The 27679-nt window shown below is 37.5% G+C and overlaps 2 protein-coding genes and 1 long non-coding RNA gene across 7 annotated transcripts in view; 1 reads left to right on the top strand and 2 right to left on the bottom strand.

Moving 5' to 3' along the window:
- FKBP9 (FKBP prolyl isomerase 9) overlaps nucleotides 1–4669 on the top strand; it is a 43709-nt gene extending 39040 nt beyond the window's left edge. The window contains exon 10 of the mRNA XM_006066290.3: nucleotides 2979–4669. Coding sequence (XP_006066352.2) covers nucleotides 2979–3155 — 177 coding nt within the window. The 3' untranslated portion in view covers nucleotides 3156–4669. The remainder of the gene's footprint in view (nucleotides 1–2978) is intronic.
- On the bottom strand, nucleotides 3902–6686 carry LOC123334732. Its single transcript, XR_006641325.1, has 2 exons — nucleotides 4000–6686; nucleotides 3902–3949 (listed from the first exon to the last, which is right to left on the bottom strand). It is a non-coding gene; the product is annotated as an uncharacterized LOC123334732 (long non-coding RNA).
- Nucleotides 6687–8429: 1743 nt separating this feature from the next.
- NT5C3A (5'-nucleotidase, cytosolic IIIA) overlaps nucleotides 8430–27679 on the bottom strand; it is a 40417-nt gene continuing 21167 nt past the window's right edge. For 2 of the 5 annotated variants that reach the window (XM_006066288.4, XM_044946681.2), the window contains exons 2-10: nucleotides 23439–23493; nucleotides 17535–17633; nucleotides 16480–16549; nucleotides 15449–15495; nucleotides 14401–14486; nucleotides 11716–11805; nucleotides 10441–10603; nucleotides 9703–9903; nucleotides 8430–9139 (exon numbers count right to left, since the gene is read on the bottom strand). In XM_006066288.4, coding sequence (XP_006066350.1) covers nucleotides 9038–9139; nucleotides 9703–9903; nucleotides 10441–10603; nucleotides 11716–11805; nucleotides 14401–14486; nucleotides 15449–15495; nucleotides 16480–16549; nucleotides 17535–17633; nucleotides 23439–23474 — 894 coding nt within the window. In that variant the 5' untranslated portion in view covers nucleotides 23475–23493 and the 3' untranslated portion in view covers nucleotides 8430–9037. Of the gene's footprint in view, nucleotides 9140–9702; nucleotides 9904–10440; nucleotides 10604–11715; nucleotides 11806–14400; nucleotides 14487–15448; nucleotides 15496–16479; nucleotides 16550–17534; nucleotides 17634–23438; nucleotides 23494–24574; nucleotides 24657–27452; nucleotides 27590–27679 lie in introns of those variants that run through there. The other 3 variants (XM_006066286.4, XM_006066287.4, XM_006066285.4) reach the window with 3 other exon arrangements.

The following is a 27679-nucleotide window of genomic DNA, read 5'->3' as shown; positions in this document are numbered from 1 at the left end:
TGCACAGAGAAGGTAAATGGCTTGCCCAAGTTTGCACAGCCATCCAGTGGTTTGTAGATATCTTGATCATCTAGATCCTGTGTTGTTTCTCCTGAATGAGACACCCCTTTGTGGAGCTGGGCAAGAGAGCCTTTGTCTTGTCGCAGCTCAGGGGAGTTTCAGGTCTCTGCCTGTTCCCATCTCCTTGTTTAAGGACGTGGCTCCAGCCTTCTCCCCTTCTCTCTTCTATCATCCACATTTTCCCAACTTCTGGACTATTCCCATTAGCTTAAGAGCATGCTTCTGTTTTCCCTTATTAATACATCTTTCCATTTCTTTTATTTTTTTTGCTTTCTTTACAGCAGAAGCCTCAAGAGTTGTCTGTCCTTCCTGCCTCCAGTTCTTTTCCTCCTAATCTCTTTTACACCCAGTCCTGTTGGGTTTTTATCCTCCACGCCACTGAACTTGGTTTCTTGCTCAGGCACTGAACCCAATGGTCAGTTCGCAAGCTTGCTTTAGCACAGCTGTTTCCTTTTTGAGACGCTTTCTTTTCCTGGCTTCCACCTCAGTTTCCCCAGGTTCCTTCTGCCTAACTGGTAGCTGCTTCTCCCAGGGCTTTTCAGAGTGGAGGGCCCCAGGCTAAGTCCTGAACTTTGCTCTCCTCCCCCTTGACGTCATCCCTTGGTGACCCCCTCCCATCCTAAGGCTTTATTGTCTTCATCCTGATGGCTTCTAGATTGGCAGCTCTGGGCCTGTCTTCTGTCCTCTTCACACTAAGGTATCAGCTGCCCACTTGACATCGTCATTCACTGAACCCCCAATATCCCCACAAAACCTTGCTTCACCCAAAGCCTTTCCCATCTCATTCGATGACAGCACTTCCCTTCCAGTTGCTCAGGTGAGAGCACCCAGTCATCTCTCCTCTTCCTCTCACAGGCTAGATTAAATCCATCAGGAAATTGTTCTAGCTCTTTCTTGAAAATATACCCAGAACCTGACCACTTCTCACCACCTCCGCTCCATAGCACCTCAATCCAGTGTCCGTCACCTCCCGCTTGGACCTCTGCAGAGGTCTTCCTGCTCACACCCTTGCCCCTCACAGCAGCCAGAGTGGTCCTTCTAAAACGTGAGTTGGAGCAGGGCCCGCTTCATCTCAGAACTCTGCAGAAGCCTCCCGTCAGGCAGCATCCCGCAGGCCCCAAAGCCTTGTAGTTGTCCAGCCTGGAGACTGCAGAAAGAGCCTGGAGATGGTGACAGAGACATTGACAACTTATTGAAGAGGGATCTTCCATGTCTGCAGCAAAGGTCCTGGAGTGACACCCCCACAGTATATGGCAGATGGGACATAGCAGGAACCTTTACTACCCGGGGGAGAAGGCTGCTGCTGCTGCTAAGTCGCTTCAGTTGTGTCCGACTCTGTGCGACCCCAGAGACGGCAGCCCACCAGGCTCCCCATCCCTGGGATTCTCCAGGCAAGACCACTGGGGTGGGTTGCCATTTCCTTCTCCAATGCATGAAAGTGAAAAGTGAAAGGGAAGTCGCTCAGTCATGTCCAACGCTCAGTGACCCCATGGACTGCAGCCTACCAGGCTCCTCTGTCCATGGGATTTTCCAGGCAAGAGTACTGGAGTGGGGTGTCATTGCCTTCTCCTGGAGGTGAAGGAGGCTACCATTAATAGGGGAATTAATGTCAGGTTGGCTCATTAGTTACCAATGAAACCAGCAGCTAGGACATGACCCTCACGGGCCCTCAGGTTAAGACCATCATGAGGGCAGATATTTCCCTTTAATAAACTAGCAGGTGGAGCTGTTTTGGCATAAAGAGGAGAGCAATCACTAGCTGGGGCAGGGTTTCTTGTGAGTAGGGTGTAGGTGAAGCAAGGGCTGGCCGAGCAGTAAGAGAACAGCTGTATTTGTTGGCCTAACCATACATGCCTTTATATTCAAAGTCTTTGCAGTGATCCCCAAGGGCCCCACAAGGCCCTCTACCACCTGCTTGCTGTCCCCTCCTTCCATCGACTCTCGCTTTGCTATGCTGTAAACACACTGGGCATGTGTCCACCCGGGGCCTTTGCACCGGCTGTTCTCTGCTCAGCAGACATTTCCCCTAGGTACCTGTTGGGCTTGTTCCTCACTTCCTTTAAGCCTCCATACACACTTCTCTTTAGCACTGTGCATTTACCCTGACCACCGAATTGATACTTAAACCAATTCCCCTGGCTGTACTCTTGATCTTCCTGACTTGGCTGACTCTTTCCTTTCTGTGGAGCATTTTATTTTCTAACTTAATATGTAGTTTACTTACCTATGTTCCTTTTTAATAGTGTATCTTTTCCACTAGTGTATGCTAGAATTACAAGAGCAGGATGTTTTGTTTATTGATGAATCTTTAGGCTCTAGAATGCTGCTCAGCATACAGTAGACAGTAAGGGTTTTATTGTATAAATGAATGAATTTTCAGAGGCAAGGATGATTAGGGGATCAGTTGTAGGTGGAGAACTAAGTGTTGATTTAGGGAAACAGGATAGTTCCAGTGACTGCTAGGTACTGGCTGCCTGGAACCTAAGCACTCCTATAGTCAATTTGTCCAAGGCTTTTAACCTGCATCCAGAGGTTAAAGCCATCCCCGGTGGCTCAGAGGTGAAGAATCGGCTTGCAGTGCAGGTGATGCAGGAGATACGGGTTCTACCTCTGGGTCAGGAAGCTCCCCTGGAGGAGGGCATGGCAACCCACTCCAGTATTCTGGCCTAGAGGATCCCATGGACAGAGGAACCTGGTGGGCTACAGTCCATGGGGTCACAGAATTGGACACAACTGAAGCGACTGAGCATGCGTGCTGGAGGAAAAAAATCGAGATCGTATAGCTCGGAAGATTTTGTCTGTTGTGCTGGCTCAGACTCAAATTCCAACCCCACTGTCCTAGGACCGCCTTGTTCAGGCTCCAGCTTGGTGTCTTCAGCTACCCTGTCTCATGGTCTGTACTGCCCCTTTCTCTCCAGTTCTCAGAGTACATTCATGCCCAGGTGGCATCTGGAAAAGGGAAACTCGCTCCTGGATTCGATGCTGAGATGATCGTGAAGAATATGTTCACCAACCAGGACCGAAATGGAGATGGGAAGGTCACGGCTGAGGAATTTAAACTCAAAGACCAGGAGACAAAACACGATGAACTCTAAACCTGCCATGAGCCACTCGCGTGATACCAAGCCCCTGTTGTGGCGGAATGTGCACTGAGGGCGTGCGGGTCTCTCAGAAGGGGATGGTCAGCAAGCAGTCGACGATCACATGGCACCTGGGACATACATCAGGGTGGGCTGATATTCATGGTGAGAATTTTAGGCTGATGCCAGTGACACTAACTAAAATCAGTGCGGGGGCCTTAGCATGGGTGGTGTAGAATAGTGAAAGTGCTGCATTGTCAGCTATTGTTTTGTGAGCCTTCTGGGTGGGTGGTTTTGTTATTAAAGGAAAACAGCATCATACAGAAGTTGTAATCATCTTGGAGGGAACAGAGGAAAATGTGTCTGGGATATCTACATAAAGAGGATTAAAAATGTTAACTTGCTGATGTCTTCAAAGTGTTCTCCAGGTGGCTAGAAAAGAGAGGGCAGGTCCCAGCAGCATTCCCAGACAGCTCCAGGAAACTTCTTAGCAGCCTGTACAAGACCTGGTAATGCCCAGTCTCCACCACGCCTAAACACACACATACACACTTGGTAATTCCCAGTCTCCACCACGCCTAAACACACGCACACACCTGTAATTCCCAGTCTCCGCGATGCCTACACACACACACACACACCTGGTAATGCCCAGTCTCCACCATGCCTACACACACACACACACAGACACACACACGAAACATCTTAGCAGCCTGTATAAGACCTGGTAATGCCTGGTCTCCACCATGCCTACACACACACACACACACACACACACACACGAAACATCTTAGCAGCCTGTATAAGACCTGGTAATGCCTGGTCTCCACCATGCCTACACACACACACACACACACACCTGGTAATGCCTGGTCTCCACCATGCCTACACACACACACACACTTTTCTGGTTAATCACATCCCACCTTGTTGTGGTCCTTCTATTGGCCGGGTAACTTGGAGGTTACAAAGAAAATCAGTGGACCAGACATAAGGCATGTTGTACCATGAGCAGAGAAATTGATTCTGCATTTGTCATGTAAGATTGTCTGCTTTACTATTTCTTATTCTCATCACTCTATCCCATAGCACCCTCTCTTCCCGCCCTGAATCCTTTGATCAGATAGATATAAGTAGGGCTGATGGCTCAGCCACACTCGAGTTATCTCACTGTAGCCAAGACAGAAATGTCATCCCAACAGTTGAGCATAAACGAAGTGATGTATTTCTGTCACCCCTCTGTCCCGGAGAAGGAAGTGCCCTAAGGCCTGGGGCCTCTCTGTGTGGGACACTGTGCCTGCTGACCTGTCATGTTATGCAGTAACCACCTTGCTGCCTATGTCCCCTCATGGTGGTGGCACTCACCCTGAAGTAACCAATGATTTTCCTTTTGAAGCGACTTTGTTTGACTAATTTAAACTATTTTGTACTGATGTAGCCCTGAGATAGTTCCTGAAAATGCTGTGCACTCATTCAGTGGAACAAATGTTGGAAAATGAATTTTTCATATATAAAATATTGAATTATCAGGTTTTGTGTTTTATTTGAAGGTTCATTTCTCCCCTAAGAATACTCCATGCCCCCAGAATCCCCTTGGTTAAAAACTCAGCAGGACTGAGTTGAAAGAAGTGGAAGATCACTGTACAGTAGAAAGGGGGTGTATCTGTCAGGGTCTTGGCTGGAAACATACACTCAAGTGGGACTTCTGAAGAGAAGCGAATGAAAGGACTCTTTACACGAGTGTGGTGGGGTTGGGGCGGGGCAGTGCAGTAAGGATGCTGAGGTACCCATGACCGCTGTTGGGCATCAACAGTAGGAAGCCATTCTAATGCTGGGACTGAAGGGTCAGGGGGAGCCTGGGCGGGGCTGCCTGGTAGGAGTGGGTGGAGGGACACAGCCACCCCCAGAACTGTGGCTGGCAGTGGGCAGAGTGGTGAGAGAGGAAACACTCATCTTCTCCGTCCTGCTCCCATCAGCTGAAGCCAGTCTGAAGCCAGAGGGCAAGGAGCTCAGGGGCTGGTGTTCTGATTTACTCTTTAAAAAAAAAATATTTGGCTGCATCAGGTCTTAGTGGCAGCCCACGGCCTCTCTAGTTATGGCACATAATTCAGTTGCTCTGTGGCATGTGGGATCTTAGTTCCCCGACTAGGGATCAAAGCTGCGTCCCCTGCATTGCATGGTAGACTTGCAACTACTGGACCACCAGGGAAGTCCCTGGTTTACTCTTTGCAGAGGCAACTTCAGGGACTGTGTGTGCTTTTGGGAGGGGAAAGAGGTGCCCATGGCCTTCCCGGCTGCCGCCGCCTTTGTCACTAGTGTTCCTTAAACCCTCTCCTGTGTAGTCACGCAGCTTTTTCATTTAACAGAATTCCCTGAGTGCACTAGACAGGTTAATGATCTGTTGAATTGAATTGCCCTTTGGAATGCATTTGATTTGTAACGTCTTTATACTCACATGTTCATGGAGATGAATATCTTGTGCTTATTCTCTACCCTAGATCTCTAGCTGGTCCTGTTTGAATTTCTTCACTGGCTATTTTCTACAGTAGCAGGTTGGCTGAATAAAAAATAAGTTTCTCTGGGGAAGTTAAGGACTGTGAGCCTTAGAGCTTCAAGAATGGAAGGAAACTTTAGCTGGTATTTGTTTTTGTATTTAAACTGCCTGCCTGACTGCTGACCTGCAACACTGGTCTTTTCTGGCCTTTAGATTCAGACTGAAATACTGGCTCTTCTTGGGTCTTTGTCTTATTGGCTTTTACTTTTTAGCTTTATTGAGGTGTAATTTAAAAAACTGTTTAAGACATTTCAAGGGTGTGTGATGATTTGACATAAATATACATTGTGAAAGGATTCCCATCAACTTAAAAACATATACATCACATTTTTTAGAGAACATTTAACTTCTACTGTCAGCAAATTTCAACTATATGATAGTGCTATCAACTATAGTCACCATGATAGACACTGGATTCACAGACCTTATTTATCTTACAGATGAAAGTTTGTATCCTTTTATTTCCCCCACCCCCTAGGCCCTGGTAATCACCTTTTTTCCCCTCTGACTTCAACTTTTTAATTTTTTTGTATCTACATATATAAATGATACCATGCAGTATTTAGCTTTCTAAATCTAGCTTATTGAGTGCCACCTGGCACTTCCATTCTTTCCATTGCTAACGGAACATACGTCATTTTGTCAGGGAAGTTGGCCTGACTGCAAAATTATATGTAAGCACTTTAATATCAGGTTTCTAGGAACAGAGTGGCTTTCTTTGAAGCCTTCTTCTCTTGGATCTCTGAAGTCTTTTTATAAAATACGAATACTACTCCCAATTATTTACTCCTATTTTTGGATATTATCAAAATAGTGTTTGATACTGTGTGGTCATCCTTCATGTTGGAATTTCAGTAGTTTAGGGGAGTTCCTGGAGAAGGCAATGGCACCCCACTCCAGTATTCTTGCCTGGAAAATCCCATGGACGGAGGAGCCTGGTAGGCTGCAGTCCATGGGGTCGCTGAGGGTCGGACATGACTGAGCAACTTCACTTTCACTTTTCGTTTTCATGCATTGGAGAAGGAAATGGCAACCCACTCCAGTGTTCTTGCCTGGAGAATCCCAGGGACAGAGGAGCCTAGTGGGCTGCCGTCTCTGGGATCGCACAGAGTCGGACACGACTGAAGTGACTTAGCAGCAGCAGCAGCAGCAGGGGAGTTCCTAGCAGCTTACAGTGGCCCTATTTAAATATCATTTAAATGCAGACAAGATTTACAGTACTCAAATTTTCTTCTCTGAGCTCTAGTCCACTTACGGTATCATCTGTACATTTCATAGGCATCCCAAACTTAGTGTGTCCAAAATAGAGTGTATATTCCCACTTCCTTCCCAGCACCGTCCATCCAAGCCAGTGCTCCTCTCTCATTCTCTTGTACCCATTTGCTCAAACCAGATACTTGGGAGCACCCTGTTCTCTCACCTACACATTTAATCCCACAGCAAGTCTTGACATTTCTAAATTGGTAGTGGCTAGAAGAAGCTGTAGAGACTGTTCTCCCTTATTTTAAAGGGAGGTGACTGACTGAGCAGTGACAAGAAAGCAGGTCAGAACTTTAGTATTCTTTACACTTACACCACAGTGTGCTTGTTTGTGGACGCATATTATAAACTCCTTTGGAAAACAGCCAGTATGGCAAGCTCTAATAGCAAACACAGGAGTAAAGAGCTATCATTTGATAAGGGAGTCCCAATTTTTTCTATGTGAAAAAGTCCTCCAGGTAATTGACACCCCAGTCTGCCTCCATGCCATGGGCTTCCCAGGTGGCACTAGTGGTAAAGAACCTGCCTGCCAATGCAGGAGACAGAAGAGACTGGGATTCGATCCCTGGGCGCAGAAGATTACCTGGAAGAGGGCCTGGTAACCCACTCCAGTATTTTTGCCTGGAGAATCTCATGGACCAAGGAACCTGGTGGGCTACGGTCCATGGAGTCACAGAGTAGGACACGACTGAAGCGACTTAGCATGCACGCACATGCCATGCTATCTGCTTTAAAGCAAGAAGCTTGGTGTTGAGTTCCATTCTGGAAATACCTACGTGGGGACAGTCTACTTTCTGCCACTGTGTACTTTGTTTCATTGTTTATTATAAAAAAGAGAAGCAGTGATGGAGAATACAGATGAGATGCAGGAAAAAGGTTTGCATCACAAGACCTTGCCTCTCTACCACATATGACTGGATTAGACATTACTGCCCATACTGGATATCAGAATTAGCTGGACATGCTTTATCTGTATCATGGCTCAGATGCTAAGAACACCAACTAGTTGCTCACAGACTGCAGTTCAAGGGCTAGGGTCAGGATCAAATTTATCACAATGGCAAGACTTAGCCTTGTGTAAACCAATTACAGGGCAGCCAAGATTTGGAATGGAAAGTCAGGCTGCAGAGAAGCATACTGGTTCCTAATGCTGAAGTACGCTATTTTAGTCACCATGAGACCCAGCGACATTTTTTCTGCCTATGGCTGTTTCTGAAACACTGAGACATACAATAAAGTACCTCTTTTACTAATATTTTCACAGGGGGAAAACAATTTTCCCAGGCCCCACTATTTTCTGAAGGGCAAATTAAATTTTCTCTGTAAAAATCTTTTTTATTCTTATAGTGTATAAATCTGAAAATAACCTAAGTAGGCACTATGACAAAGACATCAGGATTCATATATCACACATATATGCAAGAAAATCATGGCAGGCTTTGCTAATGAATAATAATAGTCTTGACAGAATTACAAAGGTTTTTCATTTCATGTTTATCGTCAGTGCTTTGATACAGAACATTCTGTAATGATTAGTGACATGTTGATACCAATGGATATTTTTCAAACATCAAGTGCCAATATTTTTTGGTAAATACTGATTTTTACCAAACAAAAGAACTAAACGTAAGTTTTAGGAGATGATTAATACCATCAGCATAATTCACCCAAATTATAAAAATGACAACACTTAAAATCATGCACATTATTTCATCATTTCATAAAACTTTTAAAACTTCTACAAACTTTCCCAATGTAAAAAGATTCCTCGAAAATGTCATAATAACATTAAGCTACAAAAGTCACTCTGGAAATTTAGGGAGTTATTTTTCCAATTTTAGCTCTAAGAATTTTTTAAAATCTGTTAAAAAATATAGTGAGGAGTGTGTTGAGAGAGGTGGAGAAATAGGAACTTCCAGTTGATGGATTCAACAAATCTGAAAATACTTCAGTAATACAGAGGAAAAACTTCAAGAGCAAGAATATATTATAAATAAAAAAAGTCTTTTAGCCAGATGAACAGATGAGCAGCTCTTTCATCAATTGCACCCACGGGCGAGAGGTCTTCTTGAAGAATGGTTGTTTATAGAATCTTCTGTAAGATAGAGTTGGCTACTTCCAGTGATTCATCTTTTACTAGAACAATATCATAAGAGTCCATGTACTTTTCTAAAAGCTCATCCACCTAATCAACAATCAAAAAAAAAGTCACAAAAATTAACATGCAGGGAGGAGAAGTAAATAATCTCATTATAAATCTCACTATTTACATCAAATCTTTTGGGTAAAATGTAGTAACTTAATTTGTTTTCATAAAAGCTTTGATATGAAGAAATACTTAAAAAAAAATTTAAATTCATTGACATAGAAAGTTTCTAAACTTTGGTTTTTCTTCCAAAATAATTTCTCTCTAGCCCAATGGTTCTCAACTGGGGAGAGAGTGCCCAAGGAATATTTGGCAATATCTAGAGACATTTTTGATTCTCCTGATTAGGGAATGATACCAGTTTTCAGTGGGGAAAGGCCAGAGATGCCTCACTGAGAAGGTATACTCTCCCTCCCCACCAAAACCTACAGCATGCATATGTGCATGTCAAGTCCTTTAATCATCATCAAAGTGAAGGGGTAAAGAGCAACTGAAATGTCTTTAAAATAACTACTTTCTCAGGTACCTGTGGTAACAACTTTCTACAAGTTTCATCCTAAATTTTTTTTTCTTAAAATTAAATGACAGATCTGTATACTTACTCTATCATTTAGATACCCAATTTTCAGGATGTGTTCCACATTGGCTACTCCATCTGCCATTTTTAAGTCCCCTTGGGAGTCTCCCAGGAGAATTATGTTGCTATTGTCTTTTAGTTGATTGAAATATTCTGTATTCTTCAAGGAACCATCATGTTTGTTAAACACATGAATTAGTTCTCCTTTAAATCCTTTGAGCAGCCCCTGTGAAAAATATAAATCCTTTGAAAGAATAGGTTCTGCAAGTTCTACTTTCTGTATTTTCACATTCATGATAGGTAAGAAGGGCTCTGAGAAGTTAGTGACTTTCTAGAGACCACTTCAAATGTTAAAAACAATGTGCCGAAAACCCAGTTTTTACTTTTCATTTGTTTCCAACCCAAACGGTTTCATTTTAGGTTTATCATAATATATTGTCTTTCTTAGAACTCATTCAATATCATCAGTTCTAATTCACTTTTTCTCTATCTATAGACGTTAAATGTTCAGAATTGCTGCATTAAATTTAAAGAAGTTTTACTACTTACTAGATTGCAGCTTCAGGAACAAAGTTTAAGAAGGGTATATTACTTTTAAAACACAGACACAGACATACCCGTGGAGATATAAGTCCCATAGAAGGCCCACCAAGTTGGCCTAATTTAACAAATATATAATACACTAAAGAGTAAATTAAAATGTATTTACATGATTAAAATATTTTCTGATATTAAAATTATAAGAATGATTTGATTTTCTTACATTGTCATCAAAATCCATGAAGTTGGACACTACTTTGACATTTGGGTAATATACACCAGCTTGACGGATAACTTCCTCCAGCACATCACCGATACCAGCCGAAAATATGAACACAGGAATACCGTATTGTTGCAGCTTATCAAAGAAATTCTCATATCCTTCCCTGTAAGATGGAGGTGGGAATTGAGTGTTAAAAAGCAAGATATATCTCCTTTTCACCTAGATGTTAAAAAAGTGAAATAGTTATACTTGGTTCCATGGCTCATTTATATTCTCATTTCAAAATACTACCCAAGAGGGCTGTTATTGATGTCTATGATGATACTAATACAAGTTTTTCAATCTGGTTAACTTTTTATCCTACTTTCAATAAATTCTAAGTACAAATTAGATGATTTTAGACTTACTTGGAATATGGACATAAATCTACAGTTCACTATGTATACCATTTAACAGCAAATAGATGAACCACACCTTGAAAAACCCACAAATGGTGAGCTAGAAGAGCTCCTGCTTGCCATCTTGTTCATCTATTCCCTATCATAGGAAAAGCAGAGCTGCAGGAACTCAGCTGTATTCTCTTTACATCTGGCATCTCTCTTACCTAAGATCTGGCAGCTACAGGTAATGTCTTGATCTTAAAATCAAAACTTATTTCACTCTTAATGGACTATAGAATTAAGCTGCCTACAAAGGAATACTTACTAGCCATCCTCACACTCTTTATGACAATTTAATGCTTTCCTCCTTAGAAGCAGATCACCTTAAAATGTAGTATCATCAAAAAAAAAAAAAAGCATCATCATATTTGCCTATCGAGTTGAAAAATTTAAGAGGTGGTCAAGAGTATTGAAATTAACTTAAAAATGTTTACATAATTCATGATTACAAATGTTTTTATTATCTGCTAAAACATATTCACCCTTCCTGGAAATAGCAGTTTTCGAGGGAGTCTGAGAATTCAGAAAACAGATCATGTAACAGAAACAATTATAAGTTTAAAATCCTTTTCAAGTTGATTTATAAACTCTCCTTTCATAATCATGTCTTTCAAAAGTATTTTGATAAAATATTTCAAAATGATCTTGGTTTCATAAATTTTTAGTCTTGAAATTATCTGTTATTCTAAATTCTTTATCTCACCAAGTGGCATATTTTGGATATGTTTTTATACATAACATTGCTATAGATTACCTTAATTAAAAAACACATGTGAATATATGACAGTAGTTCAAGTCTGTAGACAATTAACAACAAAACATCTGAGAAACTTACTTGAGCATAATGTCAGATTCTTCCACAATTTCTTTAAGTTTGGCTTTTGGTAAAGCCTGTTCAACAAGCAAACTATGTGATTTAGTATACCTGGAAAGTATAAAGAGAATGTCAAATTATCAAAGAAAAGGAGAATATCAGTTAAAGCAAAGTAAGACTATTATTGGATCATCGAAAAAGCAAGAGAGTTCCAGAAAAACATCTATTTCTGCTTTATTGACTATGCCAAAGCCTTTGACTGTGTGGATCACAATAAACTGTGGAAAATTCTGAAAGAGATGGGAATACCAGACCACCTGACCTGCCTCTTGAGAAACCTATATGCAGGTCAGGAAGCAACAGTTAGAACTGGACATGGAACAACAGACTGGTTCCAAATAGGAAAAGGAGTACGTCAAGGCTGTATATTGTCACTCTGCTTATTTAACTTATATGCAGAGTACATCATGAGAAGCGCTGGACTGGAAGAAGCACAAGTTGGAATCAAGATTGCCGGGAGAAATATCAGTAACCACAGATATGCAGATGATACCACCCTTATAGCAGAAAGTGAAGAACTAAAGAGCCTCTTGATGAAAGTGAAAGAGAAGAGTGAAAAAGTTGGCTTAAAGCTCAACAGTCAGAAAACTAACATCATGGCATCCGGTCCCATCACTTCATGGCAAATAGATGGGGAAACGGTGGCTGACTTTATTTTTGGGGGCTCCAAAATCACTGCAGATGGTGATTGCAGCCATGAAATTAAAAGACACTTACTCCTTGGAAGGAAAGTTTTGACCAACCTAGACAGCATATTAAAAAGCAGAGATATTACTTTGTCAACAAAGGTCCATCTAGTCAAGGCTGTGGTTTTTCCAGTGGTCATGTATGGATGTGAGAGTTGGACTATAAGGAAAGCTGAGCACCGAAGAATTGATGCTTTTGAACTGTGGTGTTGGAGAAGACTCTTGAGAGTCCCTTGGACTGCAAGGAGATCCAACCAGTCCATCCTAAAGGAGATCAGTCCTGGGTGTTCATTGGAAGGACTGATGTTGAAGCTGAAACTCCATTACTTTGGCCACCTGATGCGAAGAGCTGATTCATCTGAAAATATCCTGATGCTGGGAAGGGTTGAGGGCAGGAGAAGGGGACGACAGAGGATGAGATGGCTGAATGGCATCACCAACTCAACGGACAAGAGTTTGGGTAAACTCCGGGAGTTGGTGATGGACAGGGAGGCCTGGCGTGCTGCGGTTCATGGGGTTGCAAAGAGTCGGACACAACTGAGCGACTGAACTGAACTGAACTGAAGACTATTATCTTTATTAGAAATGTTCTTCTGCATGAGAAAATAAGTACTTCATTCATTGTAATTTTGAATTTAAATTTTAGAGATTTAAGTTCATCACTAATGAACGTATACCCCATGTGTCTCAAAATGTGATATGCATGTTCTTATCATATTTCCCAGTTCTCAAACTCTGGTTTAGTTTTAATATGTTATTAGATAATGAAAGGATACTAGTTGTAAATCTTTCTTTAGTCTACAGAGAAGAACTGAATTGAAGCTAGGAAGGCATAATCACTTCTCTGACGGCAGTAAGAATGAATAGCAAAGTCATTTTTTCCCACCTGTTTGTAATCTAAATTTTCATGAGTAGCCTAAATTGCCTAGTGAGAAAGAGAAAATTCTTGCTATGGAAAGTTTTATATATAGGTGCTCTGTAATTACATAAAACCACCTATAATTACAGCATCTCAGTGTAATAAGCCTTCAGAAGCTCTCTAGCTGATATCTAAAAATCCATCTATAATATTCCTAGGTGACCTTCTTCTCTGCATCAGCTCCCATCTTTTTAGTGAGCTCATTCTCCCAAGGAAGCTTATACCATTGCTAGAAAAGTCTAATTGCGGAACAGTCCTTTCTTTCATCATGTTGAAGTAAGTTGGTATAAGCCTTCCAAGTCTAGATTCAATTCCTTTTATGGACAGGTAAGTAAAGTAAGTCTAATCTCTTTTCAGTGCTTCATACCATAGACACTGATTAAGTGTGCAAGGTATTCAGGTTAGGTAACGGGATTATGAAGACCAGTAACATCATTCCTGTTCTCTTAAGACTCTAAAACCATAAGTTGTTGCCTCTCAAATCAAAGCATCATCTCTATTCCTTGAAATCTTCCTCAAATGGGGTGGCTTTAATTCCTGTGATTATTTTAGTGGACTCCTATGACACAGACTAAGTTTGTCAACATTTCTTTTAATAGCATTCTCCCCGGACTCAACACAATGCTTTCGCTGTGATTTGCTTGGAATGCTGCAATTTCAATTAATACGACCAACATCAGAGGCACATTTCTCAGTAACTATGTCATCTGCTGGCCCCAACTGAGTTCAGAGTTAACTTAAATCCTAATTCTTTTTCTTTGCACATTCAGCCACATATACTTAAAAAAAAATTGTTTTTAATTTAAGGCTTGAGGGTATGACTTTAAATTTATTCCCACTGATCTTCATCTTAAAACAAATTCTAGATTGCTGCAGTGATTAGAGAATCAGAGTTCATGCTGTCATATTTAATCACTGCTCTAACTCACTGGCTAATTTATGAATCTATTTATGTACAGTACAGGGGAAAAATAAACCATCAGTTGTAACTGTAATGTTATTTTATATTTTTAACCCTCCCATCACCTAATGCACACTTACCATTCTACTATATAAGGGTACTTCTCTTCTATAGTAAGAACAGGATCAACTTCAATAGCATAATATTTTTCCTTTAGTTGCAGTAACTAGAAATAAGTAAATAATTTAATCATTAAGATTACAGAGTTGTCATTAAGCTGCTTAGTCTAATAGAAAACAAAACAATGTAAACAAATGTTTTCCGCACACTGCTTTATATGGTGAAGATCATGCCTAGCCAATGCATATATCCACTGAAGTGATCTCTGTTGATCTTAGTTTACATGTAACTGAATGGCAACCCACTCCAGTACTCTTGCCTGGAAAATCCCATGGACAGAGGAGCGTGGTACGCTGCAGTCCATGGGGTTGCAAAGAGTCAGACATGACTGAGCAACTTCACTTTTGCTTTCAAACATATCTACAAGAAGTTACCTTACTTTCAGGTCAGTAATTCAGTAACCTGAAATAATCAAATTATCACTACAAAAAAATATTTTGTTCTCCTATGAAGGTATTAAATTTGATTCATATTTGGAGTCTTACTTGTTAAAATAGACATAGGTAGAAACCTACTCAAGGAAAACAGAGAACTGAGGCAGTTTCCTATCAATTTAAGGGAACAAAATACATAAAAAACCACAGTACTTTTTTCTTTTTTTGCTTGCAAGGCTTGTGGATCTTAGTTCCCCGACCAGGGACTAAACCTGTGCTCCTTCCATTGGAAGCACAGAATCCTAACCATTGGACCACCAGGGAATTTCCATCCCAATATTTTTGTTTTAATTCTCCAGTAATGTAAGGACATCAGACTATTTTGGTAATCAGTTTAAAAGTTTCTCATGAAAGTTATATTGTTAAAAAGTTATTATTACTTATTTTTGTTAAAATAAGTTGGGAGCATATAATCCATACAATAAGCCTAAGATCTATTGAGTGTTTACTCTGTGCCAGATATGGCTATAAGAACTTTTGCATCTATTCTTGTTTGTGTGCATGAACCTGAAAAAATTCTCAGCAAAAAGGTAATGACGTCTTTGAGTAACCCTGGATTACAGTTAGTCTTTACCTTTTTTCGACATTCATCTGTGATTAGCTTACAGTTGTCAATGACATCTAAAGAAAGAAAGCAAACTAGGCATTAAAAAAATACTCTGAACTATATGCAATATCCAGGGATAAACCATAATGGAAAATAATACTAAAAAGAATATATATATGTGTATAACTGAGTACTTTGCTGTGGAGGAGAAATTAACATAACACTGTAAATCAACTGTACTTCAATTAAAAGATAAGAAAAGAAATACTCTGATTGATGCTACCAGTAATATAAATAACTTACTATTGTTAAATGCCCGGTCAAGAAGCATGATCATTACAACTTCTGGTCTTAGTGTTATAATCCACATGGCATTCCCAGAAAATCTAATGATTTTAAAATCTAAAGCTTAGATCTAAAGCTTTTTCCCGACATTTGGGATTACTTAGTTAGAAATTTTCCAGAGAAAAATTATTGGGCCAAAGGGTGTAATTTTTAGTGGTTTTTAAAATAAATTTACCAATGATTTCTCAAATTACACGTTCCAACAGTAAGTAAGAGAAGGCTAATATCTCTGGTTGTCAGGTTGAGGAGTATTATTTTAAAAATTCACTTCCAAGTTTGGAAAACAAAAAAGGTATATTATTCCAGCAACACATTTTAAGTTCCTATTTATTTAGTAACTCACTCTTTTACTTAATTTATCAATGACACAAAAATTTAATAACATTCCTAGAAAACACAAAGTATTTGATAAATCTGTTTCTTTAGGCTATTTCAAAGTTTAAATTCATTTAAATATTTCCTGAATAAATAGACCACATTTGGAGAGAAAATTTCAGAAGTCTTCATTCCTCTTGCAACCAAAACTGTACAGGAAAATAGCCATTTATGTAACATGGGGAAAACAAATCCTCAAAATATAATAAAAAAAGAAGGCCCCTCTCACTTTCAATGTCCATAAAGAAGAAAAAATCACAAGCAATCTCAGATATCACAGGTTAAACAAGGAACTTAATGATTACTTTTGTGAATCTATTTATGAATGCCACACTTACTATGACATGATGGGCATCTTTTTCCTTTGTAGGAAAATCGACTCAGTGTCATATCAAAGTCTGTTATTATCTATAAGAAAAGGGGAAAAGGCATTATGAAATCACAGCCACCAAGGCCAGACACTTAATGCACATTTTCTAGAAGAATGAGACTCCTCTAGAGTGTCTGTTCCTGCCCTCCACTGGAGGCTATTCTGTCTACACTGAGTTTTCTAAAGGAGTTCATATGTCAAGTCTTGAGAATTTCCTTAACTACAGGGTGAACCTTAAGTACCCCAGCACAGTCCCAAATAAAATCTGACTAATCAGTATAGGAATTTGAAACTGCAGGCAATACGGTTACTATTTCCGATAGCAATAAAACATTGCACAATTTCAACCTCCTTGGTCACTGTACAGAAGTGCAGTGGAAATAAACTATGCCATGCTTCTAGTTATTGAAACTGTGCGTTCTTGATTTGTCTATTTAAATAAACTAAACCAATGAATGAATGAATGAGACACAGCAATAGTTTACCAGCTCTTGAAACTTAGGAGACTGGGCTAAATATTTTTTTCAGAAATGTTTAAAAAGGGAATACGTTTTTAGTGAATATCCAGATTATTTAACTTACATGTAAAACATTCCTTTAAAAAAAGAATTAGAAAAATTAGCTATCTCCTAATAGTTACACATTACTTTGACTACTATGATTTATTATATTAAAAGAACACTTTGAAACTGTCCACATTTTAAAGATTATTAATCATAGTTAATCAATTTACTTAAGATGGTTTAATACTTAATGCATAGTACTAGTTAGCTGAGCACTTAATATTAAAGAAAAGCTAAAATTATTTCAAGGTTATTAACTTTTGTTGTTTCCAGCGGAGTATTCTGCATATTTTAGACCAATTCCAGATACATGTCTTAGATTTTACATTCCAAAAGGACAGGGAAAGCTTGTCTATCTAAGCTTTCTTTATTCAGATTGTAGCAAGACATAAAATCAATGAGTCTGCTTGAAAATGAAAAATAGAGGTTTAATGCTAAAGGCTTTTTGATAATGATTCACCTGAAGTTTAGCAGCTCCTCCTTTGATAAGACCACAGATAATTTCTTCTACTCTTGTAGGGTTCTTGATGTGAACTGAATTTTTCTGGATTTCCGGCATCTAATAATCAAATAAATGAATTAACTATTTTTAATTTATTTTTCCCCAGGTTTCTTTGATGCCAAACAAAGTAATATAAAAAGCTTATATTATTTAAAGATGTAAAACTGTTGAGGCATTATTTTAAAAAAAGCAAACCACCATAACAAATTGCCATTTATCTAGCCAAAACATTTTAAAGCACATCAGTTATTTCTATCTAGAAGATTAAGACAAAACTACATTTGAAATACATTATCAGAAAATGCAATTTTTCTAATTATAAAAGTCATGCATGTTCACAACAGAAAAAAACAGAAGTATAAAAAAGAAAAATTGCTTGGAATTCTACTGCCCAAAGCTAAACAAGTAAGCATTTTAATGTTTTCCATTAATTTCATTTCTATGATTGCAACATGCATGTATATGCACATAGTTTATCTCATTCACATTATACACTTTTGCATCTGGCTTTCTGAAATTAATATCAATGCATTTAATTTGAAAGGCTGCTTCAAGATCTTTACTCCTTTATTATACTATACCCCCACAAACTTCATTGTTATTGACATAAATTTTATAATGGACTTATTCCAAATTAAGATTACTACTAAATATTAGACCACCTAGGCTGAGGCTGCTACTTAGGCTGGTTTATGCAGGCTTTAGTTTTGCTCAACAGTTTAACATTATGTAAATAGCTTATTTTTTCTACCATGTCACAGAGAGAATGAAACTGATCAGAGTAAAATTAGCACAAGAAGACTCGGGGGAGGAAACTACGAATCATTTAATAGTCAGCTCCAAGTACAAAAAGACAATAACTGAACCTCAAATTAAGATTCTACAGTGGCTTGTATCCAGTAAACTTTATTTTATATTCTTTATTATATGTGTGCTATCTCCAATATTAACATATTCCATGTGTGTTATGGACACAGTTATGAAAAATTCCCCAGGCCTTGTATCTCGGCTATAAGAGAATCTGACCAGGTAAATCTGTTAGGTTCCAAGCTGTCCCTACATAATGGACAAAATCAGAAAATCAGAAAAAAGTTAACATGTCTTCCTGAGATTGGAGGATGAATACAGAAGTAGACAGGAAACGGAAGTAAGAACATTAAATTTGTCTTCATGAATGAAAGACCTGAATTTATAATACACTTAATTTCAAAAAGTCATATTTAAATAGGGTAGGAGGGTAACCTGCAATACAATTAACCTTCATACAGTGATCCTTTTAACTTAAATGGACTTTAAAGTGTTTCAAAAGAATAGAGGTTATTTAAATCATCTAAATAAATGCAAGGAGATCAAACCAGTCAATCCTAAAGGAAATCTGTCCTGAATATTCATTGGAAGGACTGATGCTGAAGCTGAAACTCCAAAATTTTGGCCACCTGATGTGAAAAACTGACTCCTTGGAAAAGACCCTGATCCTGGGAAAGATTGAAGGCAGGAGGAGAAGGGGACGATAGAGGATGAAATGGTTAGATGGCATCACCGACTCAATGAACATAAGTCTGAGCAAGCTCCGGGAGTTGGTGATGGACAGGGAAGCCTGGTGTGCTGCAGTCCATGGGGTTGTAAAGAGTCGGACACAACTGAGCGACTGAACTGAACTGAAATAAATCACTACGTATTTTATTGTGATTTTTTTAAACATGAGAAAAATCAATAGGCACTTGCTCCTATATTCCTTTTTTTTCATTCATTAACACCCATTCGTTTTATAAATACTTACCATGTGTCTACTTTGTATCAGACGTAAGAAACTAGGGATATGATACTCATACTCTTTTCCTGTTGAATTTTAGGAATTAGTGCTGTCACTTCTGATGCTCCCTTACAAATACCTTAGCGAGTAAATTGATCCCCTAATCAAATTCTGCTCTTACATCTGCCTTAACTGGAAGATGCATAATAAACAGCATATGCTTTATTTAATAACTAACCCATTACTGAAAGCAACAGAGGGCATATGTCACTTACTCTATTTTCACCAAAAAAATGAGAAATTTTGTTTCAGTGTGTCCATACTAAGGAAGATGTCCTGCCTCAAGCAAATCACATCCTACAATACATTTGATTTTAAAAACCCATATTTAAACAGGACTTCTAATTAGGCTGGTTTCTGCTAGGCTATCAACTATTAGATTGGTTTATTTTACAGTGAAAATAAAGAGAACTAGTGGCTAGAGGAGTTCATATTCCTGCTTCTGCACAACATAAAACCATTCATTTTCAGATAAATGAGTAGTGAATACCCAAACAGTACCACAGTGAAATAAGAGTGGTGAAGACAGATGAAAGGGCAGCTACTGTTTCCAGAGAACACAAGAGGGCGGAGGACACAGGTGTAAGAAATATAAAAATTATATTTGCCTTGGATTATACAGTAAAACACCATATCTCCCCTTTTCACAGTACACATATATTACTGAAATATATGATGAATACTTCTCAAAAACTTGAGATGTTAGACATTTAGACATTTTACTCAAATATTTTAGAATACAGCCTAAGAAATAGAATTTACTGTATGAAATGTATCAATGAATATCAGAATATCAGAACACTATGAAGCAGACTACAGGAGTATGCACTTCATCACATGTCACATACTTCTGTTACCCCCTCAAATTCCTCCCTCATAGTCCTCTTGGACACAATACACCCACCTGTTTCGTGGTACATAAAATAATGATACTTGAAATTTGAAGGGCAAATTATTTTAAATTGTTTGAAAACTTCCCAGTTTGATTATAATACAATGCTATGAAAAATAAATAAGGGACTAAAAATTTCCATCATTTATGAGCAAAAGAAAACAAATTCATTTTATAAGGTCATAATGTAAAATGCTGGGGAAGGAGCAAAGCTTTCCTGACAAGAATCAGGGTATTCTGGCTGATGAGAGCCTAAGCTGAATCAATGCTAAAGATAACTAAGGAAAACCTAAAATACACTTATTCTGGCTAATCTTAAATATACTGTACTTGTACAGATGAAATGAACTCCTAATTATTAGTCTACTTCCATATTCAGAAGGTATGATTTCTAAAGAAATTGATATCGAAGTTACACAGTTTTGTTCACAGTATTGTGAACAAATAATGTGATTATTTGATACTATCTTGTGGCTACACTGAGACAATATACGGCCCAGTAGTCACAAAACTGTCCTAATGATGTCTACCTGTGTATTTCTAAACATAGCTCACATAAAAATGAGTTTGAATTACTTAATCTCTGTCTGAAGCTCTCAATGAAAATATTTTTCCTTTGTTTTCCAATGGTCAAATATGGTACAAACAGAAGTCTTTATTACGGGTACAAAGGAGTGGGCAATACAATTTTTGTGTGATGGCATAAAAAGTATAGATTTTTAAAACCACCTATGCAGACTGGTACATTTATTCACTCATGCACCTAGATGATTCTTGCTTTATTTTGAAGATTAAGCACTGCAAAATTTGACTGATAGCCGTCTCTCCTGCCTACCACATATCTGGCCTGTCTCCACATTAAAGTAGTGTAGGCCAAATTCTTTCCTTCATTTACCATATAGTCATTAAGTGTAAGGCACTCTGTTAAGCAACCCTGTAAGAGATACAGAAATTTGAGTAAGATATACATCTTATACTCAAATTCATCTTCTCTAACATGGATTGTAATACAAATAATCCAAATAATAAAAACATTGTCAAGATGTCCATATACAATACAAGAGAAAAAGAAGAAACTAAGGTTACTTCTGCTGGGGTTAAAGGAGGGAGACCCATGGAGCTGGGCTTCTGGAGAGAAGCAGGATTTGGGTGTGCTGAGACTGGGGAGGTGTACAGGTTCTAATGTGGGAAAAGGATAAATAGCTCTGTTTTTCTAGAACTTGAGGGTACAGCTGGCAACTTAAAAAGATGTTATCAATTTTTTAGAAGAGCACACCAAAGGTAAAAATTATATAAATCCAGACTATAATAAAAATTATTTAAACATCATCTCAAAAGGCTTGTTTTCCTTCCACAGTGCTTTTGTAAGTTACCTACATTGCTGTGCTGTGCTTAGCCTCTCAGTTGTGTTCCACTCTGCGACCCCATGGACTGTAGCCCGCCAAGCTCCTCTGTCCATGGGGACTCTCCAGGCAAGAATACTGGAGTAGGCTGCCATGCCCTCCTCCAGGGGATCTTCCTGACCCAGGAATCGAACTGGGGTCTCCTGCATTGCAGGTGGATTCTTTACCAGCTGAGCTACCAGGGAAGCCCCAATTACACTGCAACTTGCTTCTAAAGGAGACACATGGTAGAAGGTCCTAGGATCCTGGTAACAACAAATTAGGATTTTTTATATCACTTGTATTCATTTTCATAAAAAAAAATCAACTCAAGCAAGAAAATGAGTTTAGACTGACTTAATTCAGAGATATATATGCTCAGTATCAATAAATCAAATGCCAATCATGTTCAAGTATTAGACTGAACTATATAAAACTGCCAACATTAGACTGTTATTTCATGTATTAAAGAACCAGCAATTTCATATGCTTCATCCTAAGAGCTCTAAGTACACTGCTGACAAGCTTAATCAGCACTCTGAATAAATTTTAACCTCCCATCACACATTGGATGAGGAAAGTTAAATGAAACAAGAGATTTACTAATGTTGACACAAAGCTGCTTGCATGCTAAGTTCTGGTTTATAGGTTCAAACCAGAAAAAGGAAATTAGAAAGAAAAAGCATGAAAAAATAGAGAAAAAGAAGAACAAAAAGAACAGAAAGAGAAAATAAGAAAGAGATCATGGGGCAGCTGTCCTCTTTAAAAGAGAGAAAGAAACAGTGATTTTTAAAATTTTGTGACTGAATAAGGATAGACATAATTTCCCCCACATTTACAAATAAATCCTACTTACATAAAACACTAACATAATATAGGAGATTAACATTCACTGAGTGCTTACCGTGTGCTTTTAAGTACTTTATATATACTTTTTCATTAAATATGTATAAGGACATGTCAATTATAAGATAAATAAGGTCTGAGGATATAATGTATAACATGGTGATTATTATTATATAATTGAAATTTACCCCAAAGGTATAACTCAAATATTCTCCAAAAAAAAAAGGTAGGTTTGTGAAGTCATGGATATTGTAACTAAAGGGGGTAAACTTTCACAATGTATACGCATATCAAATATTCACATTGGACACTTTAAATATCTTATAATTTTATTGGTTAATTACATCTTAATAAAGCTGGGAAAAGATATGAATAAGGACAACAGGAGGCTGGTGGTTTCATGCGTATTTCTTAAAGGTGAAATGGTTGCCTGCATTCAAGGGTGTCACAGCTAATAAGGACTGAGTTAAGATTTGAAGCCAGTTCTGAAGCCAAAGCCTTTATTTTCCCTACCTCATCCTAATGTCTATAATGCAATGAAAGCTACTGCTGTTCAAAAAGTTTTAAAAAATTAGTTAAATGCTTAGTTAAATTAGTTAAAATTTTAACTCAGAGGCCTAAGATGAAAGATCTCATGTTGTATGATATAACTGTGCTGTTACTGAGCAAGGAAAATTTAGCACAAAAAGAAATGGGGTAATCATTTTATCTGCTGAAAAACATTTTAGTGCACATTATATTTCAAGCAAAAAAAAATTCCAAGGAAATTCAATTCAACAAGTATTTGAAATTCTGTTGTGTGTCTAACATTGTGAAGAAAGATCTGTGTAAAGTTATAGTCCCATAATTAATTATCTGGTTAAAGACAGAGGTAAAAGTGGTGCAGATTCACCATTAATAAATGGAACTGGAAATATTCAAATACCCACCATTTTCACATGTACAGCAGAATCTTGATTAAGCATTTCTTGATTATCCAATCTTCTGGATTTTCCCAGGTGATGTCACAGTAAAAGAGAGAGAAAAAAGGTACATGTGACACACATACATTTCAGGCTCTTCCTGTACGTTAATACACTTTTGGTTTGACAGCAATACTAAGTTATTGAAGGCAGCTTTTTTCTTTCCTAAGAAGCTCAGCAAAGATTTTACTCTATCTGACAAACTTTGGGGCTAAAAATTTTGTATGGAGAACTTGCAGCTCTCCTATAAGAACTTATATGGTTTAATAAGATTTGAATAAAGAATTAAAGTGAAGTATATATTTGGAAAAAAATGTTGTATTGCATGAGTACTTTATCAACATCTGCTCTACATGTAAGGATGAAGTTTGTGGGAAAATTATGCATTATTAATCCTGAATCAGTGAAGAAATATACAAACAGAATGTAAGGAGAAACATAATCCACGGAAGTCAAATTTATTCTTCAACTTTCTCATATTAAAATCTTTAATTTTGTGAAATGCTGTGACTAAGATTTGACTTGTGTTTGAATCTAGCATAGTGTCTGACACAAAACAGGTAAGTGATAGTGTTTAACTGAATGATCATTTAAGGGTTTTGGATAAGACATCTTATTATACTAAGTTTCATTTTTGCAGTATAAATCTTAAGGAAGATTATTTATTTTTGCTCTTCAATGACTCTACTTTCACTTTATTCTAGATAAGCAAAATTTTATAATGAAAGCACTACTTAAAAAGGGTAAGTTAGCTGAGAGGAAAAACTGACTTTTTCTTAGACTCTGGTAACAGAAGTTGAACATTAGATGAATGTTCTTTATAATTAAAACATGTGTAGCAGATATAAAAAAAATTCTCAAATTCTAAAACCCACCTCCTATTCCATTTAAAGTACATAAAACTGGGAAATATCTTTCCTGAAAAAGTATTTCCCACACCTCTCAGAAGGGCTGCTAGTAAGTCGATGATCTTATAATTGATGGCATCTTAAATGATCTTATAATTGATGATATCTTAAATATCTTAAATATTGATAAACAATACTTAAATAGTAGGATACCTCCATTTTTTCACACGTGAAAAATATTGTCATTGAAATTACCTGGCAAGTCTGTTTCTTCATTTATGGAATCCAAAATATAAACTATGAAATGCTTATGGCTTTTCTTCAATGTTTAATATCTGAAAAGGGTTTCTAGATTTCTCAGAAGGCACTATTTAAATAAAACCATTTTATTAGCTTGAAAAAGAGGAAGGAGAAGGTGAAAAAGTCAAAGTGAAGCTTATATAAAAAAAAATCACGTATTCTGACACATTTGAAAAACCTAAAACAAAACAATTCAAGCAGTGAAGAATACATTTTACTATCTGGGCATCTAAAATCTTTTGTTATGTGTAGCCCAGCAGACCCAGTTCCTCTCCACTCTCCATCCTCAACTATGACTCTTTTTGGAGCTTTCATTCATGTTCAGTAGAAAAGGAAAGGGGGGAAAAAAAAAAGCCAGTGTTAGTAGGTAAAAGAGTTAATCATCTTTCTCATGATCTCTTCATTAATTTTATTTAAACAAAATACAAATGTAAACAAAGGGTGATCAGAAATTTGATCTGATAATAAATAAAGGCCAACTTCAGGACTAAGCAAACCTAAATAGCTTACTAGATACTACAAAAATTTCAAGTGACAATATTTCATTCTTCCTAGTCCTCAATGGCAATCTGACCAGAACTTATCCTTATTCAAAGATAATCTCACACAAGTGATACTACAGTCCTAATAGAAAAATCACTATCATTACAGAAGTGTACAGACTAAGGTATAAATGTCAGCATTCTGGCAGTATTTTAAGGACGACACTGAAAATGAGGGCAGAGTATTTTTAAACCAATAGGCTTGTAAACCTATACTCAGTATATAAAGTTCTGGCTTACTTTGCCAGCAGTCATCTGTTGCAGATGCTTCAAGAGAAGAGTTGCTGAAAAAAAACAAATCGAGTGCAGAAGACTTGTTCAAAAATAGAAAATATTACCCTTGAACTATGAACTCCAAAGAAAGTTTTGAAGTTTCAAAGTATTTGGAATCTTTAAATGTGGACTGGAAAATGTGGAAACTGGAAAAATAATTACTTTGTGTTCTTTTGCTATGAGTTTAAGGTCTCTACTGTAACAGTGTTCGTTACGAGGAATATGTAGGACAAGGCTAAAGACTGAAGCGAGAGGTAAGAACTTCACTTGAATAGCATAAACTTGAGAACTGACAAGTTTTAGGTATTGTGGTATTTCATTCTGAGATGAGTATCTTTAGCCCTTGAAGTTATTTATAAATCAACGAGTGAAAATGTCTATATCAAGTGAAAAATCTGACTTGCCTTTATACAGTTTTAAAGTATCTGAATGTAAATTGAATACTTTTAAAGCCCCTCTTGACTGTCTTATAGGAAAGTGAAAAAATATTAAAATTTATTGATATTATTAGCTTAAAAAGCTGTGATTTCTGCTTTAAGTTTGCTACTTTCAGAAACATTTAAACTATACAATAAAGTAATGAAATTCTGAATGATAAACTATATACTACTTATATAAGAAAAGGTATGTATTACTACAATATGACAGGGTATCAGCAATAGTACTAAAAATCTTACTGCATATCTCTGGCAATATACATCACTTGTCCTAAGCTTGGGTTTTTAATAATGACACTTAGGGTGATCAGCACATGGAAAATTGAACTATAAATTCATTATTTGTAAAACATTATAAAATCAGTTTCTTGGGGGGTATTTAAAGAATTCTCCCTAATTAGATTTTCAAGGCAGCAGTAAAAAAAATAGCAACAACAAAAAGTACCAACTGGAAAGTGAAACTGTCTCTTGATACAAACATAAAACAAAAATGAAACTGAATAGCAAAAGGTGGGAGAGTAAAAGAAGGTAGAAGAAAACAGATTTCAAAGCTTAGCTATTTAAAAATTGGAAATTTATACCAATTTTCTTATATAGCAAAACGTGGCTTCTCAGAATATTATAGATACTTATGAAAATACCCAATTTCAGAGCTTAGAGTTTATTCATCTATCCTCCACACCGCCTCTGCCCTACTACCTAATGGTGTTTTTCAAGATAAGAAAACCAAGGCACAGGGAAAATAGATAATTTATACTGATTACCCTCAGAAAACTCTTGAGTTACTCTGTCCTTGAATTTGTCCTACAACAAAAGCATAGGTAGTAAACAATATCTGGAGATGCAGGGCTTGGATACAGGCTGCCAACAAAAACCAAGTAAACTGCCTTTAAGAAGTGGTCTGCTGCATTAGCTAACTATAAAAAATAAGGCAATTCAATTATTTAAATCTCAGTTAACCACAACATTCTAGGCTGTTATAGTAATACATATGTTTGAATCAATGGTAATGTATATGTTTGAATCTTAATTTTCATCATACAGTATGTTGTAATCCTTACAGACAGTAATCCAGCTTTTATCAATTTATAAAACATAACTAATATAAAGCATTCCATGATATCCTGGATAAAGCTTATAGGAACAAAATAAAAATTAATTATCTTTATTATTAGCAATAATAAAAAGTTCCTAATCCTAGGTACACAAATCATGTGGCTATCAGCAAAACTGAGTCACACAACAACTAAATGAACAACAAAATTAGATTTTTTCTTCCCCCTGAAAAGAGATTTCTGAGGGTACATGGCTTTTTCTTAACATCAACGTGTGAAACAAGATGCTCTTAAAATTAGATCCTACAAATTAGAATTTCTGAGACACAAGACACTGCAAAGTTCTCCATATTCACATCTTTGCAAACTATAAAGAAGTTTTGTGTTACACAGGATCGTTCTACTTTAATTTACTTAATTTGGATTTTTAAATGCCTAAAATTTCAACAAGATACAGAATCAAGTTAAGAATCAGATGTAGTTCAACAAGAGAAACTCACTGTTTATATGAACTGTAGACACTTACCCTGTAAAGTAACCGGACAAGCTACAGCAGCAAAAGAAAATTCTTCCTGTCTGAGGAGTACTAATATAGCACAAGGTGCAGCCGAGGGCGGTCCCAGAAGCCTTGGCTAATATGCTCTATGCAAAATCAGTCTTGTGACGCATTACTACACAGTGCTTTATTATGCTCTGGGTGACAGGCTTGCTAGCTCTGCACTAGTCACCAGTCAGTCTAGAGAACAGGATCAA

Source organism: Bubalus bubalis, chromosome 8 (genome assembly GCF_019923935.1).
Source record: "Bubalus bubalis isolate 160015118507 breed Murrah chromosome 8, NDDB_SH_1, whole genome shotgun sequence".
Classification (NCBI taxonomy): Eukaryota; Metazoa; Chordata; class Mammalia; order Artiodactyla; family Bovidae; genus Bubalus; species Bubalus bubalis.
The sequence above is the reverse complement of the archived record's forward strand: the minus strand, read 5'-3'. Positions and strand labels throughout refer to the sequence as shown.